Below are 19,862 nucleotides of genomic sequence, written 5' to 3' on the forward strand. Positions count from 1 at the left end.
ATTACTAGGAAGTAAAATTTGTTGGCATTTCTAATAAACTGCAATACATCATGGTGGGCTAACCTCCAGACATGAGATATGAGCAAAATCTTGATAGATGATAATTCTTTGTCCTGTAATAAGCCCAACTGTTGTGATTGAAACTGTATGTGTTTGCACCCTGGGCTTGTTACAGGATAATTGTAGTAAATAAAGAAATGTCAGCTTAATGGATACAATTGTCTTGCATGGAAAGTTAATTTAAAGTTAATTGTTAATTTTTGAAGTTTTGTAGCAATTTCCTTTATTTTTTCCAGCGGAGATTGGGGACTTTATAGTAGAGGAGTACCTAGACCATACATATCTCAAGTCACTGAATGCTTTCGTACCTCACCAGACTGAAGAGCTCCTCAAGAAAGTCATGGAGTATCACCGACAGCACATGTTAGTTATCAACCAGTATTAGTATATAGTACAATTTGTTGTAACCTGCAAATAAAGATCATAAAAATAGAAAGCTGGGAATTGATGGCTCATGTTCTGTTTAAAGACCTAATATGATTGGTCACAAATTGATTGATCAAGAAGCAAATTTGGTGACTTTGATTGGTTGATAGGCCATATGTTGCTTATTTATTGGTCAAGATGAAAAGTTTGTGATTTTGATTGGTTGAAAGACAATCTTACAGCAATATTTCCACTTTTAATGTATTTCAGTAGAAGTGTTTTAATCACTTAATGAAGATAGTCTTGGCTTGGAGACATAATTAATAATTCATACTTTTACTTTTTTCCAAATTTACAAACATTTTCAATATGAACTTGCTTGTGTGGGCCATTTTGACAATATTTCATATTTTGAGAAATTCATTGAATTATTTATTAGTATTTTTTTTAAATATTTACTTCTGGTGAAGAATGGCAAAGTTCCAGTTGCCAGTAGTTCTCTCTATGTATCGAGATGGGATTTAGAGGTAAAATTCATAATTCCATAAATTATAGAAATGTTATCAATAAAAAAAAAACCAGTGAAACATTTAAGCTATAGAACAGTATCTTTGCCATTGTTATGGTATCTCAACTTAATGAAATATTTAGCAATAAAATAATTGTTTTTATGTTTGCAGTGGAGAAACTCCTGCAGAAGCAGAATCTAGTCTTTTAGACACGGCCAGAAAGGTGGATACTTATGGCGTGAAACTCTGCTCAGCCAAAGTAGGTGTATCCCAAATACTGGATACTGGGGCACAGATAACATTCAACTGTACCTCATATAGGAATATTTCCTATCAAAATTTGTGGAGTGGTTTCTATAGAAACAGATGGAGTATAAACTTGAAAGTCATTTTAGCTAGGAGTTTTCAGAAAAACACAAAGTATTTTTATCATGCCCACACAGCTAGGGGGAATCCTGGCAGAAGATGAATATTGTAGTGGATTCCACAGTATCTTCATTCAGAGAAAGTTGGCGTTATAAGAAATACAGATGATTCTGGAAAACTGTATCAGAAATAAAACTAAAATCGATCTAAAGGCGATATGTAACAGTATAATCATATTGAGAAATTATAATAAGTAAAGAATTCCAGATAACATCTGTATGGAGATCTTCAACAGGTTTAATGGTTTACTTATTGAGAAATTAATCATATAGCATAGGTATGATAGTATGCATTTGATGAGATATCTTGAGAAAATGTCTGAAATGGTATTGATTCACATATATTATATAAATCTGTACTGAAGTACTGTAAAGTTCCTCAAATGCTTTATTTTAGTTGGATTTAAGCATCAAATTTCCTTGTAGAAAAAATTGTTTTGATAAAAAAACTGTTGATATGTATGTGAGCATAATATGTATATTTTCTCAACAGGACCACGAGAATGTGTCCCTTCACCTGTCCATTGCCCATGTAGGCATCCTCGTCTTCCAGTTACATACCAAGATCAACACCTTCTCCTGGGCGAAGGTCCGCAAACTCAGCTTCAAACGCAAGAAGTTTCTTATCAAACTCCACCCGGAGAGCTACGTAAGTGTCTATATGATGGGAGAATCGTGAAGGGTCAGGGGTCATAGGGAGTTAGCTGATGCAAAGTAGATCACTTTGTCTCCATTTTTCCTTAGTAGCAAGTACTAGATACTAATCCATTAATGCTTCATTCATAAGATAATTTCCATTGTAACTTAAACCATTGTGAAGATTTGTCAAAGCACAAATACAAGATGTTTCTGACTATATCCAGTATATTATTCTATAAGCATGCTATAGAATATTCCAGTAACTCAAATTAATCTTAATTTTTAAAATCTTTGCCAGTTAAGGCATTTGTATATCAGATTGTGTTTAAGTATTGAGGATGAGGAGAGAATGGACAAATCTTTACGAGTGGGTTTCAAAGTTTGCAAAAATAAAACCTTCAGCTTTTGAAATGAAGAATTCAGTTCTTCTAGTACTGATAAAGTGATTACTGAGATACTATGTGTTGGAGGTTGATATTTACACTGTTCTAGATATTCAGTCAGTGTTGAAGGAGATATAACTAAAACTATCAATGATGTTAAGTAATTAGCTTTGTTACATAGCACCTGCTTCCTATGTCGTTGCGTCACATGCACTTGTCTATTTACACAGTCGGAAAATTCTGACCAATAAATTTGATTTTTTCCTGTACACAGTTTTTTTCATTAACACGTCTTGTCTGTCTGATTCTGCTATTTCCATGCCATTATCAATCAAGTCATAAAGGTTGGATAAGGAATATTGCAGTATGGAAATTAAAAATTTTCTGTTGTGAATATATAATGAATAAAATGATAATCAGAAGACTCTGTCTCATATACATTTTGATACAGTTTGACAGACATGTGTTTAATAATCATGAAAAAAATCTCAAAGCAGTTCTTTTTTTTTTGAAACCTCACAAAATTAGCGGAACAATTATTAAGTGCCTTGTTGATCAGTATTACATCTACAAATGTAAAACAATGAAATAACACTATACCCGTAGCTATCTTGAGATTAAAACCATCAATCTTTCTACAAATGTAGAAACAGACTGGATTGCCGTATAGGAATGACTTATTACCTCACAGCTGAATTGTCCTACTCCCACCAGTTCTACACCTTAACATTTTCTATTATAGCTGAATTTTAATAAAAAGTAATTTTCATTTAATCAGGACATATTTCCCCAATGGCTTTAGAAAATTACTAATATTTGTTGCAGAACACATATCGGGGTTGAAATGAAATTTCACTCTAGTTAAACATAGATTTTGGATTAATTTAGGCACACAGATAAGTATATATATATGACAATATGCTGTTTTGTGCACTAGAATCTTTGCGTATAGGGTTGTAAGATTTTATGAAGGTATCTAAATGCGAGCTGTTTTACATTTTGTTGGCCGATGTTGTATTTGTCCCCCTTGTTATGTTCAGCATCCTTTATATTTTTTCACAGCCAGTCAAAGATAAGGTGAGCTAGTTGGAGATCAACTTTTACACATTTTTCTGTAGTATGGGACAGTTACCTGCAGAATGCACAGAAATGCTGGTTAACGCTTCAGATTTGCACTTGCTTAATATTTACAGAATCAGTATATCAATTACACACATCAACATGCCTCATCACTTTTGAGGTCTGTTTCCATGGTAACATTTGCATATCAAAATGAGATATTTTGGCACTAAATAACTATAATTATTGATGGGTGATAAAACAACACAATTCCATGCATAGACCTATTCACATGGGCAAATGTAAGTATTCATCTGTGAATGTTTCAAACAAGAATTTCCAAGTGCTGTTGTTTTCTTCTGTGGAAATATTTTGTTATTCATGGTGTCATTAATGCCATATTAATATGAAACTTAGGAGTAACTAGTTTAATATACTCTGCAACCACAAATTGTGAATGTGTCAATTTAAAGAAAATCTATTCATATAGATTTGCAGATTGTATAGAAAGGTATGATCTGATGGACAAATGATTAAGCAAAGGTAAAACTGAAGGTTGAATCTATACTGATTTCTATGCACTTTGTGGATAAATAGCCCACACTCAGCTTACATAGATTAACCATCTCAAGTGAATTCACTTCATTATAATGGATGCTTCCGGTATCGGCTAGAAATGTGCATGAGAATTTTTATTGCATCTTTGAAATATTTGGGGTAATATTTTGTGACAGTTTACATGTTTCTGTGGATTCCCATTGTAGTTTTCAATCTCATATTATTGTCTTGTACTTGTGATATGTCCCATAGCTGTAAAGAAAAATCCCTAACTATTAAAAGTTGTGTTGCTAATGCATAAGTTTAAGATTTCCCCTAGCAATTTTAACAGGTTGGGGATTTCTCCTGACTGTTTTAGCAGGTTATGGATTTCCTCTGACCTATTTAACAGGTTAGGGATTTCCCCTGACTGGTTTAACAGGTTATGGATTTCCCCTGACTGATTTAACAGGTTTGGGATTTCCCCTGACTGATTTAACAGGTTGGGGATTTCCCCTGACTGATTTAACAGGTTGGGGATTTCCCCCGACTGGTTTAACAGGTTATGGATTTCCCCTGACTGATTTAACACGTTGGGGATTTCTCCTGTCTATTTTAAGAGGTTTGGGATTTCCCCTGACTGTTTTAACAGGTTGGGAATTTCCCCTGACTGATTTAACAGGTTATGGATTTCCCCTGACTGATTTAACACGTTGGGGATTTCTCCTGTCTATTTTAAGTGGTTTGGGATTTCCCCTGACTGTTTTAACAGGTTAGGGATTTCCCCTGACTGTTTTAACAGGTTGGGGATTTCCCCTGACTGATTTAACAGGTTGGGGATTTCCCCTGACTGATTTAACAGGTTGGGGATTTCCCCTGACTGTTTTAACAGGTTATGGATTCCCCCTGACTGTTTTAACAGGTTGGAGATTTCCTCTGACTGTTTTAACTAGTTATGGATTTCCCCTGACTGATTTAACAGGTTGGGGATTTCTCCTGTCTATTTTAAGAGGTTTGGGATTTCCCCTTACTGTTTTAACGGTTCAGGATTTCCACTATTGTTTTAACAGGTTTGAAATTTCTCATGACTTTTGAGAGGTTTGTGGTTCCCTGAATGTTTTAACAGGTTTTGGATTTCTCTGCCTGTTAGATTAGGGTTAGATTTCCCCTCACTGTTGAATAGGTTGAAATTTTCCTTGGCCTGGTTGTTTTTAACAGGGATTAAAAAAATCAATTAGTTTTAGGTAAAATGGTAAAGGCACAAAGGGTATTTGTAAGATTGTAATATTAAATTATACCTCTCTGACTTTAAATCTTTTCATGCAATTTGTACAACTTCCTAGCTGGGGCTGAATGTGATGGAATTGTTTATTCAAACAGGGCACATCTGTTTCATCACAGGCATTCAAAGATAAGGTGAGGTCAAGCTAGTGGCTAAATACTGCTTTACCCAATGGATACAAATTGAATGAATTTTTTTTTTGGAAACTTTTTTGCAACATCTTTAAAGCATGAACATTTGGTTTTGTTTGATGAGGGAAATGGGCGTCATCGGATCAAACAGATATTACACGATGTGGTAAAAGGAAATAGGAAAAACATGTACATTCTGAACTGCATGTCCTGGATTGTCATTTCAGCTTGACTAGTCGCTACGGAAACATACATGCCAATTTGTAGATGTTTGGTGTTGCTGATGTTTTGATTAATATTGGTAAATCAGACAAAAATATTGTCATTAATCTTGAATTACCTGATAGTACATAAGAAAACGGTCCCTATTTTTTGTGTTATTTTTTGAGTGACAATGCTAACTAGCATGGCTACAACTAATTTTACAGGAGTGCCTGTCTTACTAAATCATTATGGTACTACCGTATGTCATATTTGATGAATTTAAGTTTTAGAATAATGTCTTGCTTTTTTTTGTTTTTTTTTTCCCCACATTTTATCAACTTGCTGTAGAAAAGAGGTGTATGCTACTTGAACATTTTTCGTATGACTAACTGTTGAAACATTACCTAAATTGGCATATATGTGTATAGTGCCTTGGTTTTACTCTGCATCTCGCCTTTATCGCTTGGTACTGTTAGGTAATGACCAATCGTCCACAACAGATTTGCTGTTAACTCGACGGTTTCTGCTTCAATGCATCTGTAGACTTATTATATTGATGAGAATTTTGATTTGTGGACAAAAAAATCTGCCCTTCATTACATTTGGTTTGATATTAGTGCAGTACTTTAAAGTAGAACATCATGAAAATTTAATCCAAAGAAAAACAAAATTGGATTTAAAAAAAAATCAAATCAAATCTTAGTTAAGGAACTTTTCTTTTGTAATGCTTCCTATAGGGAATTTTAAGTTAGTGAAATTTCCTGAAGTTTACATGTAAATGTAGTTTATGAAATTGGGTCAGAAAAATATCTATGAAATATCCCAATTTTTCTTGTTGTAGTAAAGGTTTTATATGATTCTTTGTATTTATGATTGAATTCAGTACCTCTGATTTACTAGATTGATGCTTTAAAGAGAAATTAGTCCAAGGAAGAAGCTGGTATTTGTCAGTGGTGACATACTCCCATCAAAAAAAAGATTTCAGTTTTGTATTTTACCTTCCATTAACACAAGAACATAATTTAAGGACAGTCGAGGAAAGAATTCACCTTCTAGATTTCCAGAGATACCAGCAATGCCTTGAATTTATAGAAAGACTAAATATTGTCACATTTCAGAGTCCTAATATTAGGTACTGATGTAACAGAGGTCTTTACCAGGAAGTGTTGTCCAACCCCCCCACTAGACATCCAGCCTGGTTAGATTGGTTCCAAACCAGAGAGCTAAAGAGAAATCCTGTCTAGCTGAAATTTTTTAAGCAGCTGATATTCTAGCAATGACCAAATGATAACGATGAATTTTAATTGGATGGTCACTTAAATTGAGGGGAAAAAAACAGTCTTCAACGGAAAAAATTCCCTAAAAAAAATGAGGTACCCAGGTACTGATCCTGCAGCTTAATTTGTAGGTGTGTAATTTAAAAACAATTTCTGCCATGAAATACAAATATCATAGAAGAAAGAAATATTGAATAGAGCTTTATTTTGACAACACAAACTTCTTTTTAAACCGTTTAGTTGATCAGTGTCCTTATCATATGGGTTAGAAATGAATTCTGTGGTTTGTGATAAAAAGGATTCAGAAAGAAGTTACGTATGACCATCAGTACATAATGCTGATAACCTATTCAAATTTTCTGATTTACCCGGTAAATGTTTTTGATTCAACTGTCAGAATTTGATAGGAGTATTATGGCGTTGTACATCCAGCCTAAACTTTTGTTTTTAATGAGATCTCGTACATTTTACAACTGATCCCTTTGAAACTTTGTAGGCTTTATAATCATGAAATGTAGTTTTCCTGATTGACTTTAGTAGAAGTTACCATCCTTTGTCTATCTCAGTGTTTTAATCTTGTCTTATCTACATATTATTACTAGAGTCCATGTGACTCTGGCATCAGACAGGTGTACCTGAATTTCTTGTGTATTGCCTGCGGGCTATATGATTTAAAACATTAAAAATTCCTTCTGCAGGCTGTACGATACTTGTCAAATCTAAGTTAACTTTGTGTGTTTTCCCTGGTGTACTATCAGGTACTGACATTGTTGTTTACGTTTGCAATGTGAATGGTACATTTACCTGTGTGGACATAACGCTAAAATCAACCCACAAGTAGATCTAGAAATATGTTTATTAACACTGTTAAGGTATCGAGGCAATACAGGCTTCAAGTGTGAGAGCTGAACACACACCGAGGGTTTTTCCTGATAGTGAACTTGAAATGAACTAGGTAGCAGATAATAATCCACAGGCAATGCACTGGAGCGGGCTATCCATAGATTTTAAATTATATAACCATTCCTTGGCTTGTTCGGTCAATCTTAAAGGAGTGGGCTATCCACACATTTTAAATTATATAACCATTCCTTTGCTTGTTTGGTCAATCTTAAAGGAGCAGCTATCCACACATTTTAAATTATATAACCATTCCTTGGCTTGTTCGGTCAATCTTAAAGAAGCGGGCAATACACCAGAAATTACTATATATTTCTCCCTGTGGTACTCTTGTTTGTGCAAAGTTTCATAAAAAAGAAAAATAGGCAAATGGAAGGAAAAATTGTGTTTTATTTTAACATTTGCATGCTGGAGTTTGGTGCCTAGCCATTTTTGTCTACAAGAGAATGTACAATAAGTTAAAAGGAAATGTATAAGATATCTGTAACATTACAAAATCTATCCTTTTTGCTTGACATTCATATTACACAATTTCATCATATGTCTTGAAGGAATGATTGATTTCATAAGAAATCTTTTCTCTTGTTTCCTTTTTGTTGTTCTCTAGGTATGAATGATGATTTTTTTTTTTTTTTGGAATATTTAAAAGTACACGGTACAGATTTCATCTTTACCAAAACAGATGAAATTCTGTTATTTTTTTACTTGTATGACTGGCTTTTATTTTTCTCTGGCATGTAAACCCCTTCTCTCCATTACATGGCGTGTTACTGTGTGTGAGAAATCAAAAGAATGGATTATGTGTAGGTTATACCTGTTTTTGTAGTGTAGAAACATGGTTTCCTTGGCATGATTTTCTAACATTTTGGTAAGGGAGATAACTATGATAAAATTTGTCAATGTCTGGACACTGAAGGTTTCTTTGTGTTATTCATGTTTAATTTTATCATTCTCTGTAATTCTATATTGTCTTCTTTTCATGTAACTGCAGTTTTACATACTGGCAAAGAAATCTTAATTGTTTTTTTAGCAAAAAGAACCAGAATAATTGCACAGAAAGAAACTTAAATAAGATGTTTGAAAAAAATATCAGTACTGATAACTTCTCATGTATTTCCGATATCATGACTTCTGAAAGCAATGCTTTCCATGCTGGTTTTTTCACCTCCATTATAATTAAGAAATTGAAAACTATATTGTGATGGCTAAACTATCTTTCTTTGTTTGCAGGGTTATTATAAAGACACAGTGGAATTCTTCTTTGAAAGTAGGGATGAATGTAAGATATTCTGGAAAAAATGTATAGAACATCATGCCTTCTTCCGTTGTCATACGGTTAAAAAGGTGCCTAGGAACAAGACACGATTGGTCAGCCGAGGATCTTCCTTCAGGTATAGTTGTCACGACAACCTTCCTGTTGTCAGGGTAACCTATGTTGTTAATGAAGTGTGTTAATACTATCTTCAGAATTACAGGAAACATACATGCTCCAGTGTTGTGGAAATCACACCATACAATTTTGAATATCTTAAATTAAAACTAATGCATATGTCCATGCTAAAAAGATATCAATATTAACTGCATATTGAAGAATTGTTAGAATACAGTAAAAGAAGTGGTTTATTATTGTAACTAGGTAATATGGGTATGATATACCAGCTTGTCATATATTTAGAAATATTCGTATGGAGCACTAGTTTTATCTTTATAAATTGTTATCTCTCTATGACATCAAAAGAACAATTAATTAGTTAAGAATTTCCTATTTTTCATGAATAAGAACAATTTTATCATGTTTTTGATACACATTTTATAAAGACAGTGCTAATTAGTAAATTATTGGAAATGAGTCATTAATTAATATCATCCAATTAATAAATAAAAAAAAGGATGAAAAAATAGAGAATATTTCTCATTCCCAAGTTATGGATTAATAGATGTTGTATAAAATGTACTGGCAATTTTCTCTCGGTTTAATCCTGGACTTTTGTGTACAGGTACAGTGGCAGGACCCAGAAACAGTTAATGACCTATGTGAGAGAAACGTGTGTCAAGAGTCCCTCCTTTGAAAGGTGTGTATCTTGTCTACTCATGGAACTAAATCTGGACCTGTCATCTTTCCCATATATAGCAGGCAGCAAGAGAAAATGGCTTACAAATTTTTGTTGATCTTTTGTCGTTTTACTCATAATTGTTTGCTGCAAGACAGTTTGGGTGAATTTTGTAATGCAGGTTCTGTAGCCAGTTATATATATCTTGTGTTAACTATTAATTAAATGCTGACATAAATAGTGTAAGCAAAAAATCACAAACTAAACGTGTAATATAGGACAGCCTCACATATTGACGGATAGGATATTTGTTGAACCTGAAACATTAACAACACTCTCAGATCAAATATTTATTTAACCCGACATATTGACAACGCTCTCAGATCAAATATTTATTTAACCCGACATATTGACAACACTCTCAGATCAAATATTTATTTAACCCGACATATTAACAACTCTCTCAGATCAAATATTTATTTAACCCGACATATTGACAACACTCTCAGATCAAATATTTATTTAACCCGACATATTAACAACTCTCTCAGATCAAATATTTATTTAACCCGACATATTAACAACTCTCTCAGATCAAATATTTATTTAACCCAACATACTGACAACACTCTCCGATCAAATATTTATTTAACCCGACATATTAACAACTCTCTCAGATCAAATATTTATTTAACCTGACATACTGACAACACTCTCAGATCAAATATTTATTTAACCTGACATATTAACATCACACTGAGATCAAATATTTATTTAACCCGACATATTGACAACACTCTCAGATCAAATATTTATTTAACCCGACATATTAACAACTCTCTCAGATCAAATATTTATTTAACCCGACATATTGACAACACTCTCAGATCAAATATTTATTTAACCCGACATATTAACAACTCTCTCAGATCAAATATTTATTTAACCCGACATATTAACAACTCTCTCAGATCAAATATTTATTTAACCCAACATACTGACAACACTCTCCGATCAAATATTTATTTAACCCGACATATTAACAACTCTCTCAGATCAAATATTTATTTAACCCGACATATTAACAACTCTCTCAGATCAAATATTTATTTAACCCGACATATTAACAACTCTCTCAGATCAAATATTTATTTAACCTGACATACTTGACAATCACTCTCAGATCAATATTATTTACCCGACTAATGACAACACTCTAAGATCAATATTTATTTATACCATGACATATTGACAACACTCTCAGATCAAATATTTATTTAACCCGACATATTTGACACCACTCTCAGATCCAAATATTTATTTTAACTTGACATATTGACGACACTCTCACGATCAAACTATTTATTTAACCCCGACATCTTGACAACACTCTCATGATCACAATATTCTAATTTCCTGACATTACTGACGACACTCCTCAGATCAAATATTTATTTAACCCCGACATACTTGAACAACACTTCCTGATCAATATTATATTTAACCCTGACATATTGACAACACTCTCAGATCAAATGTTTATTTAACCCGACATATTGACAACACTCTCAGATCAAATATTTTATTTAACCCAACATACTGACAACACTCTCAGATCAAATATTTATTGAACCTGACAAATTGACAACACTCTGAGATAAAATATTTATTGAACTCAACATTGACACTTCTAGATAAAAATATATTCATTAAACCTTACATATATTGACACCACTCTCAGATGAGATGTATATTGAACCCAACATATTGATATCGCTCTCAGGTAAAGTACTCATGGAACACGTTATTGACAATATGCTCAGGATATTGAATGTGGTATATTGACAACACTCAGGATATTGAACCTGACATATTGACAACATTCTGGGATAAGATATTTATCAAACCTGACATATTGACAAAACTCTTGGATAAGATATTTATTGGACCAACATATTGACAACACTAAGAAAAAAAGAAAAAAGCGCTAGACATGTATTTATTTTTCTTTGTTTGGGATTATGAAACTAAACTATGCTATCCTTGTTTTATGTGCTTGGCTTCGCAGGACTAACACGAAGTAAGTTAGTGTTTTAGCGGCATGATGGTTGGCATGGTAGCGATCACATGACCCCTAGAGCACCAATATAGATCCTGAAGCACTGTTGTTACGTGTCATTGTTGTGGGGTGTTTTAGATATAGAAACATCAGAGATCTATGTTGCTGAATGTACATAAAAGATGTGGCATGTGTGCTATAAATGGTCATATATGATGTCACAAAGATAATAAATAATGTGTATTTATAGTAAATTTGAAATGTGAATTTCATACCACCTACTACAATACCCCCTTGAAATGAAGTTTGGGTATCCCGTAATGATAATCTTTTTCTTCTGTTGGGATAAAATGAGAGAATTAAATTGTAGACGTCATTGTATTGTTGTCCTGCTATTGTTGTGACTTGGATATCCCCTTGTCCCAAACCTAGGATGAGATTGGAAAATGTAAAAACGTCTTTTCAGTGGAACAGAGTCATGGTGTCCATTTCTCTGTTTTCAGGAAATTTATTTCATTGCAACTTACAAACTCAAATAGTTTTCGTCAAAGGCACTTGATCAGTACACAAATAGTTGCCTGTATTTATTTAACATTTCTGTAATTTTATGCCCAATTTATGATGACTTTATTAAAAAAAAATTGTCCATATAAATACTGCTTACTGTCTCAACCAAATTGTATGAAACCTGACACATATGCCTAGTATCTAAGGTCCTTGTGTATCTTTGCTATCCCTTTCACTGCTGCATTGTTGGTTTGCTTGAATCTGTAATTTTTACTCCCTCACACTATTCTTTTGAAACTATGAATTTGACCACTATCTGGTACATGTGCAGACAACTGATCTTTAATTCCATTGATTTCCTCAATGATTAAGCCACTTTAAATGATATGATTGACTTACTGCCTTTTGGAAAGAGGTAGATAAAATGATTCATCAGCTTTATCTTTGTGATATCATTATAGCCATTTATCATAGTTATAGAAGATTATCTGTTGTTTTTTCTTGGGACTTCCAAGTCCTGATGATGTTTATGAAATAATTATAGATAATGAAAAGAGTTTGATCTTGTGTAGATAGAGGGATACAGGACTGTACAATGTTGTTGGGAGAGTGTTGTATTTAAATGAACATAGGGATTAAGATTATTAAGGTAAAATTGGTCACACTGCAATATAAATTTGGATTGAAAATGTGCAGGTAAAGTGTTTAATAGGCACACAGGGGGATGCTGGGAGAGAGTTGAGTCTATATGTTGCTGCTGAGGGTGTGTGTACGAGACAGGTATTCCATGATCTCTATTAGATACAGTCAAACCTGTCTATAGCGACCGCCCAAGGGGAGGCAGAAAAACGGTCACTATAGACAGGTTGCCTTTATAGACAGGTCAAAATTATTGCACCAACCAATTTACTTAAAACTGCCATAAATAAATTGTCATTTAACAGGGCATTCAGAAGACCAATCAGAAGTTAAATAAATGCATAAACTTTATAAATCTGAAGGGTTTAATATTAAATGATTTTTTGGACCCAAACAAAATATAACTCAAAATGGTCTTATGGATAATTTTTTTTAAACATTTTGTTCTGAATTAATGCTATATGTATCTATCAAATTATCTCCCTTTCTTTCATAAATAAAGAAAAAGAATACACAATAATTAATCAATTAATTATATTTGTGTTCTACTAATTATTTTGTGTTATATAGTCTTACTTTAAAAAAAAACAAACAAACAAATTTCTGACCCAAATTGAAATCCGGATATTTGTGTCAGTTTACGACTTTTTATTAGTATTGACTAATTAAAGATGGCGGCAGTACAAACGCTAGTAGTAGTACCGACAGCTACGATTAAGAAAGGCATTATTGGCTTTCATGTTAGTAAATCTTGTTGACAGATATGACCAATGTTTGTTATTGAAGTGATGTATCCTAGTTGTAATCACAAAATTAACTGACCGTGTCAAATGAAGCCACCTGTTCACAGTTGTAATGTAATACCGACACGCATGGTGGCCCGACTCCTCTCTTACGGAGCCCCAGGCCAGGGCAGCTACAGTAATTATAGGCTAACAGGTGGTAGGGGTCTTTTGTTTGTATAATCAAGCCAGGGTCGATGTGTCTGAATTTTCCGGGGATTTTATGAGGGATGACTGCCGAGAGCAGAAGATGGCTGACAGAAATCGGTCGCTATAGAAAACAAATTAGCGACCGCCGTTCCGAAATCACCGGTCGTTAGTCACATTAGACAGGTAGTCGCTATACAGAGGGTCGTTATATAGTAAAATCTCACGGGGAATCTTAAAACCGGTCGTTATAGACAGGCAGTCGTTATATACAGGGGGTCGTTAGAGCAGGTTTGACTGTATGTACAAATATGGATGTTGAGAGTTGTCTACAGGGGATCTTTCTTCCCACTGCAAAGGAGTATGTACAAAGTATAGTTGGTTGTTGTTCTAGTTCTAGGATGTAGACATGTTGGTGTGTTAGTATTGTCATTGTGTGTGGAAACAGAATTTTGGACATAGCATTGTGGAGTTTTATAGATTAAAAATTAAATTGTTTGGGTCCATCAGGTAAAAAATGTATGCCAGAATTGTGCTTCAAGTTAATAAAACTGCAGGAATTCTCTTTTGAACAGACGTTATAAACTCGTTACATATGGCAGAATAAAATTTTATCATATAAGGTTATAATAGATTAAGGTTTTCATTATAAAGAATTGAATGAAATTACAAAAAAAGATATGTGGATAAAGAAATCAACAAGGAAAATTATGGTCTATTTCATAATTTCCACCCAGATATTGAATGATTGCATATATAATTACACTTATTGGATATTAACGAGGAATCCTGTATTTCTGATATTTTTTCATGCAGTAATCTTGTAAGCAACTGAATCAAAAAGAACCATTCTGTACCCTCCATGGCTTGTTTGCCATTCTGGGCCCATCCTCTGTTTATCATACTACACCTGTATGTTGTAGGTCGGTCAGTGGACGCATCTCATGTAGCCGGAGCGCCAGTGTCACACCAAAAATCACAGCTAAGGCGGGGCTCCACAACTCGACCGCAGACACTCACAACAGCACAGCCTCCAGTGGTTCTCACATCCTGTCCCAAGGCCCAGAGGACCCTACCACGCCGAGTCGTACAGAGACAGCTGAAGTCCACAGTGTAGACAGTTCGCTGTCTGGCAGTCGATCACTCCCATCACCAAAGCTTGACCGCAGCAGAGAGGGAACGCCCGGAGCGGAGGTTGATCTTCCAGACGACGATGCATTAGCTTCCCCGGAGCGCAGAGACGACAGAATCGACGAAAGAGGTGCCACTTCTACTTTTGTTACTAATGCTATAGTATCTGCACCGCTAGATAGCTATCCTAATAATAACCAAAATGTGTCAGCCAATCAAAATGCAAATGACAATGATGAAAACAGCCAATCACAATCTTTCTCTCTTGTTAAAGATGGGAAGGGTAAAAAGTTAAATGAAAGTAATACCGATACTGATAATAATTTGTCTGCTACTTGCCCTACTAAACCACACCTAACCAAAGATATAGAGCATGTTAATTATTCAACAAGACCTAAATCTAGTAGTATAGATACACTTCCTTCTAATCTCAGACATAGTTTACAGGATTCCTCCCCCGAAGGGACAGGGACGTATCAGAAGTCCCCAAACTCCACTCTGGGTAGGGAGCACAAAAAGGTTGTGTTTGCTGATGATGTTAGTTCTCATCCGACACCCGGTAAAGTGTCGGAGGGAACGATAGAACAAAGTAAGCAAGGTGAGGTTGTCCGAGGTAAGCATGAGGTTGTTGTTAAATCGGGCTCGATGCTCCGAAATGAGGAAAAGGGGAAATCAACCAGTCAGGAGAAGCCTTTAAGGAAATTAGTAAAGCAAGATTCTGGAAAATCCGCCACCAAACATGAAAGTTATACAAACCAGGAAAAGGTTGGTGGAACATCACACATGGTGGAAAAACGTTCTAGTTATGATAAAAAACCTGACAAAAAACTGATGAAACAGGACAATGTTTTAAACGATGATACGCCAGTATGTAAAGAAATGGTAACTGATAATATATCTAAGAAATTGCCACAGAAAGAGGTGGTTCCTGATAACGTTTTAAGGAAACAACCGCAGAAAGAGGTAAACACTGATAAGGTCGCCAAGAAAACGCCACAGAAAGAGCTAAACACTGATAAGGTCGCCAAGAAAACGCCACAGAAAGAGGTAGTCCCGGATACTGCTTCCAAGAAAGGCAGCCTTCCGAGGGAAACTTTGGATAAAAAAGTGGAACAGCAGGAACCAAAGAAAATGGAGAGTTTCGGTAAGGCTGACATTCCGAAACGTACTGGAAGTATAGAGAAGTTACAGAAACTTGAACTGAATACTGGAAGGGAAACAGAAAAACCAGTCAGAACAGACAAGGAAAAAGACAATAGATCTAAGAATGAATTGAACAAAAATATGACTGGAAAAACTACTGGACTTAATGGTGGGGAAGACATGATTGGGGACATTCCATATCTTCTCCACCGGCGCCACCTTGAAAAAAGTCCTGAACCTGTCCAAACAGGGGAGGTAACCTCCCCAACAGACATGGATGATGTCATATCCAACAGGAGGAGCAGAAGTTTGAAGAAAAAACGGCCATCTAACATGCAAGTCCATCAGGTTAAGGTTTACGAGGGTTCGATTCCTGTTGTACCAGATAAGGGAAAACAAGAGGTCAAGTCTCCCGTAAGTGGGGGCAATAGTCCGGTCAGTCCGGTCAGTGGTGGGGTAAGTCCATGTAGTGACACGTCCAGTCTTGGGAGTATAGCAGGAAGTCCTGTTACTCCAGGGAGTGGTGTTGGCAGTCCTGTGAGCCCGGGCAGCAGAGGGGTCAGTCCAATTAGTCCAGGGAGTCGAGGGGGCAGCCCTTCAAATGTACAGCAGAGGATAGGTAGTCGTTCACCCTCAGGAAAACGGGGTTACCAGAGCCGATCCCCGTCGGGTAAACGTACACCCTCGCGAAACTCTAACGACCGGTCTCCATCATGTAATCGGCGAATGGAGATAGTCAGCTATCATCGTCTACCACATAAAGACAGCTTCTCAAGTGTGGATGATACTACAAGTCCCACATTTGAGAAAGATATTTTGAAACAGATTCAAAATAAAGAAAACATTAAGGAAAATGAATCACAATTCTCAGAGTGTAATGGGGAGATCATTAAGGATGTATCACCCACTCCGCTTTCCATAGAGACGGTTGCTAAGGAACCATTGTCAAGTCATCAGGCTAGTGAGGACAACAGATCTAATAATAACTTGGAAATGGTGGAGGATATCACGGTTGTCCAGAACAAGCTCAACGATAACCTTGAAAAACGTCTTTCAGAGGACAAACTAGCTAGAAAGGAAGCTAGTGAAATGTCGAAGGAAAAATGTCTGTCTGATGACAAAATATCTAGGAAGGAGGCCTCAGGGTTGTCAGGGTTTCCCCAACATATAACACAGCCAGTTCAGCATTCTTACAGAGTTTCTGGCAATAACCCTAAACTAACCAAAGCCAATTACCCTGGTCAGTCTGAGTACAATAACCCTACATCTGTAAGTAAAAGTCAGGTAGAAGATAGAGGTAAATCGGTGGGAAGTCGACCAGAATCTTCCAGAGGAGTGAATGTACAAGCAGCTGCAAATAAATCATCAGCTTTCCACATAAAGAATCCAGATAAAAAATCTAAAGAGCCATTTAGCCCTGTTTACAAGCCAACTTTCAGTCTGAAGCAATGCAAAGAGTCTTCTGTTAGTGTACCTAAACAAGAAGGATCCGAAGCCAAAATCGCAGCCAAGAAAATAAACACAAATGGAAAAGATAACTCAATTCGCAGTAAGCCAGCATTGCCAAGTCAGAAGCCTGCTTTACCAGGTAAAAAACCTGAAATAATGACCAAAAAACCAGTTCCAGGAGGAAAAAGAAAGGATTTGCCAGTTAAAAAGGCAGAGCCGCCTAGAAGTACAGACCATGTAAGTATGGATTTCTCGTCACCTGCGGCCGAGTTTATATTATCAGAAACGGACTATGCAAGTAAACCCAATCGGAACAGCATTACATTTTCAACATTCAAACCCCCAGACTCCAACTCAACTTCACCACGTCCACTGAGTTTGGTAAGTGTAGACGAGGATGATGAGGAGGCGACGATTTCCCTTGCAGCTGACAAGGATCCCACGGTAAGGCTCAATCAAACTTTCCACACACTTCCTCCTGAAAATGTGTTCCGCCCGAGTCCCAAGCCAAAGCTGAAGCTGGGACGACGCACAAGTGATCAGAGTATTGATGGTTCAAAGGCAATGGAGCCACAGAAATTCCACAAGGAACGCAGGTACATGTACAGTTTTGAGAGTGTCAATGATCCACCTAATGCTCAGATGTTTTTGAGTGGGTCCACAGACACTGATGCCCAGGGAAGTCCGGAAAGTGTGGAGTCGGTGGATATGCTAGAACCTCTCGAACATCTGAGGGAGGAATATTTCAGATGGATCAGAATCCTCTGTCTCTGAAGGGAGTAATTCGGAATTTGGTGATGACAGCGAACACGAATGTGACAGTAGTGATAACGATGATGCAGAGAGACAAAAAGAATTTTTACAATTCGCCAAAAGTTTAGCCGACTCAGGAAAAGAAATAACAGTAGACTCGGGTGTTGGTGTTGAGTTATCTGATTCAGGAATCAAGGACATTTCCCCACTAGATCCTCTAGATAGGCTAGAGACTTTGGAAGGGTCGGTTTACGAGGACGAGAATCAAAATATACCACCACCCAATGATAACAGTGGTAAAAGGAATTACACCAACACAACTCTAAGTTCAAGCTCCGATGACTCTTACCATGATAGGGTTGTTCGGAACAAACGGGTTAGTGTAGACCCCCTGGAGAGTCTTGAGAATCCCCATATAGCAGAGCTTGCATCACTTAGTGGCGATTCATACAGCGATGAATGCGACTACGATGATCACATGACCTCCAGTCATGGAGCTGCCATTCCAATCCTCACCATCAGTACTGCATCAAGTCCAGATGACCCCCACAGGAGCCCCTCAAGTTCCCATGACAACGAAATTAGCCAATCAAATTCTTTGTAGATAAATGATATGTATGATATTTATTACTATATGATTATAACTCTTGTAAGTAGCATATTCTTGATACATGAAGTTATAATTTTATATTATTCTGATTTTATTATTGAACTGCAAATTAAGTTTTAATTTTAAATGTTTTTAGTTTTAGCATGATCTGCAACATTTAAGCATGATGAGCTACATACACACAAACATACATTTTGTTTTTAATTATATATTGTTTTGTTGTGCATGAACATTGGTGCAATTTGTTATATTTTACTGTAACGTATGCTTTTAGTTACTATAATTTACATTTGTTGATTTTCAGTTTTGTTTACAAATTGAAGTCGTTTTATTTACATTTGTCCTATTTTGTTTTAGAAATCCCTTTTACAGTATTAATTGGTTTTTTTATGGATAGTCCATGTGTTCATTTTAATTTACAGAAAAATGTCTGTGATTCATAAACAAAATGGGCTGATCTGTTTTAGGAGATATAGATTGGCGACCGGTATTGTGGTACTCTAAAAACCTACATAATGACTTACGTTCTTAGTTGACTTTCATTGACATATTAAACTTGAATTAAACCTGAATCTGTACTTGAACTTAAAGGGAACGATGACTCCATTGGAGAATTCAGAAGAAAGAAATTGCATACTTTTAAACTGCATATTTTAGTGCTTTTGCAGACAACAGGTCTGCTCCCTAAATGTGAGATACACCGAGATGAGAGTGCTCTGCTTTAGTAAGGGTGATGAGGTTTATAAAACATGTATTTCAAGAATTCTAGTCAACACACAGAATGCACTTGTATGTACTGCTGTGGCGATTTGATAATCC

The 19,862-nt window shown here is 35.7% G+C and overlaps 1 protein-coding gene across 5 annotated transcripts in view; it reads left to right on the top strand.

Moving 5' to 3' along the window:
• The window catches only part of LOC117342299 (FERM, ARHGEF and pleckstrin domain-containing protein 1-like), a 100,590-nt gene that overhangs the window by 36,201 nt on the left and 44,527 nt on the right, over positions 1 to 19,862 (top strand). For 3 of the 5 annotated variants that reach the window (XR_004535779.1, XR_004535780.1, XM_033904397.1), the window contains exons 5-12: positions 297 to 423; positions 1,107 to 1,194; positions 1,854 to 2,009; positions 3,445 to 3,459; positions 5,359 to 5,394; positions 9,003 to 9,163; positions 9,770 to 9,844; positions 14,881 to 15,218. Coding sequence is in view for 3 of the 5 variants with exons in the window: in XM_033904397.1 (XP_033760288.1) it covers positions 297 to 423; positions 1,107 to 1,194; positions 1,854 to 2,009; positions 3,445 to 3,459; positions 5,359 to 5,394; positions 9,003 to 9,163; positions 9,770 to 9,844; positions 14,881 to 15,218 (996 nt within the window). In the remaining 2 variants the exon portion in view is untranslated. The remainder of the gene's footprint in view (positions 1 to 296; positions 424 to 1,106; positions 1,195 to 1,853; positions 2,010 to 3,444; positions 3,460 to 5,358; positions 5,395 to 9,002; positions 9,164 to 9,769; positions 9,845 to 14,880; positions 15,219 to 19,862) is intronic. The other 2 variants (XM_033904399.1, XM_033904400.1) reach the window with 2 other exon arrangements.

The sequence above is a fragment of the Pecten maximus genome, chromosome 14 (genome assembly GCF_902652985.1).
Source record: "Pecten maximus chromosome 14, xPecMax1.1, whole genome shotgun sequence".
NCBI classification, from domain to species: Eukaryota; Metazoa; Mollusca; class Bivalvia; order Pectinida; family Pectinidae; genus Pecten; species Pecten maximus.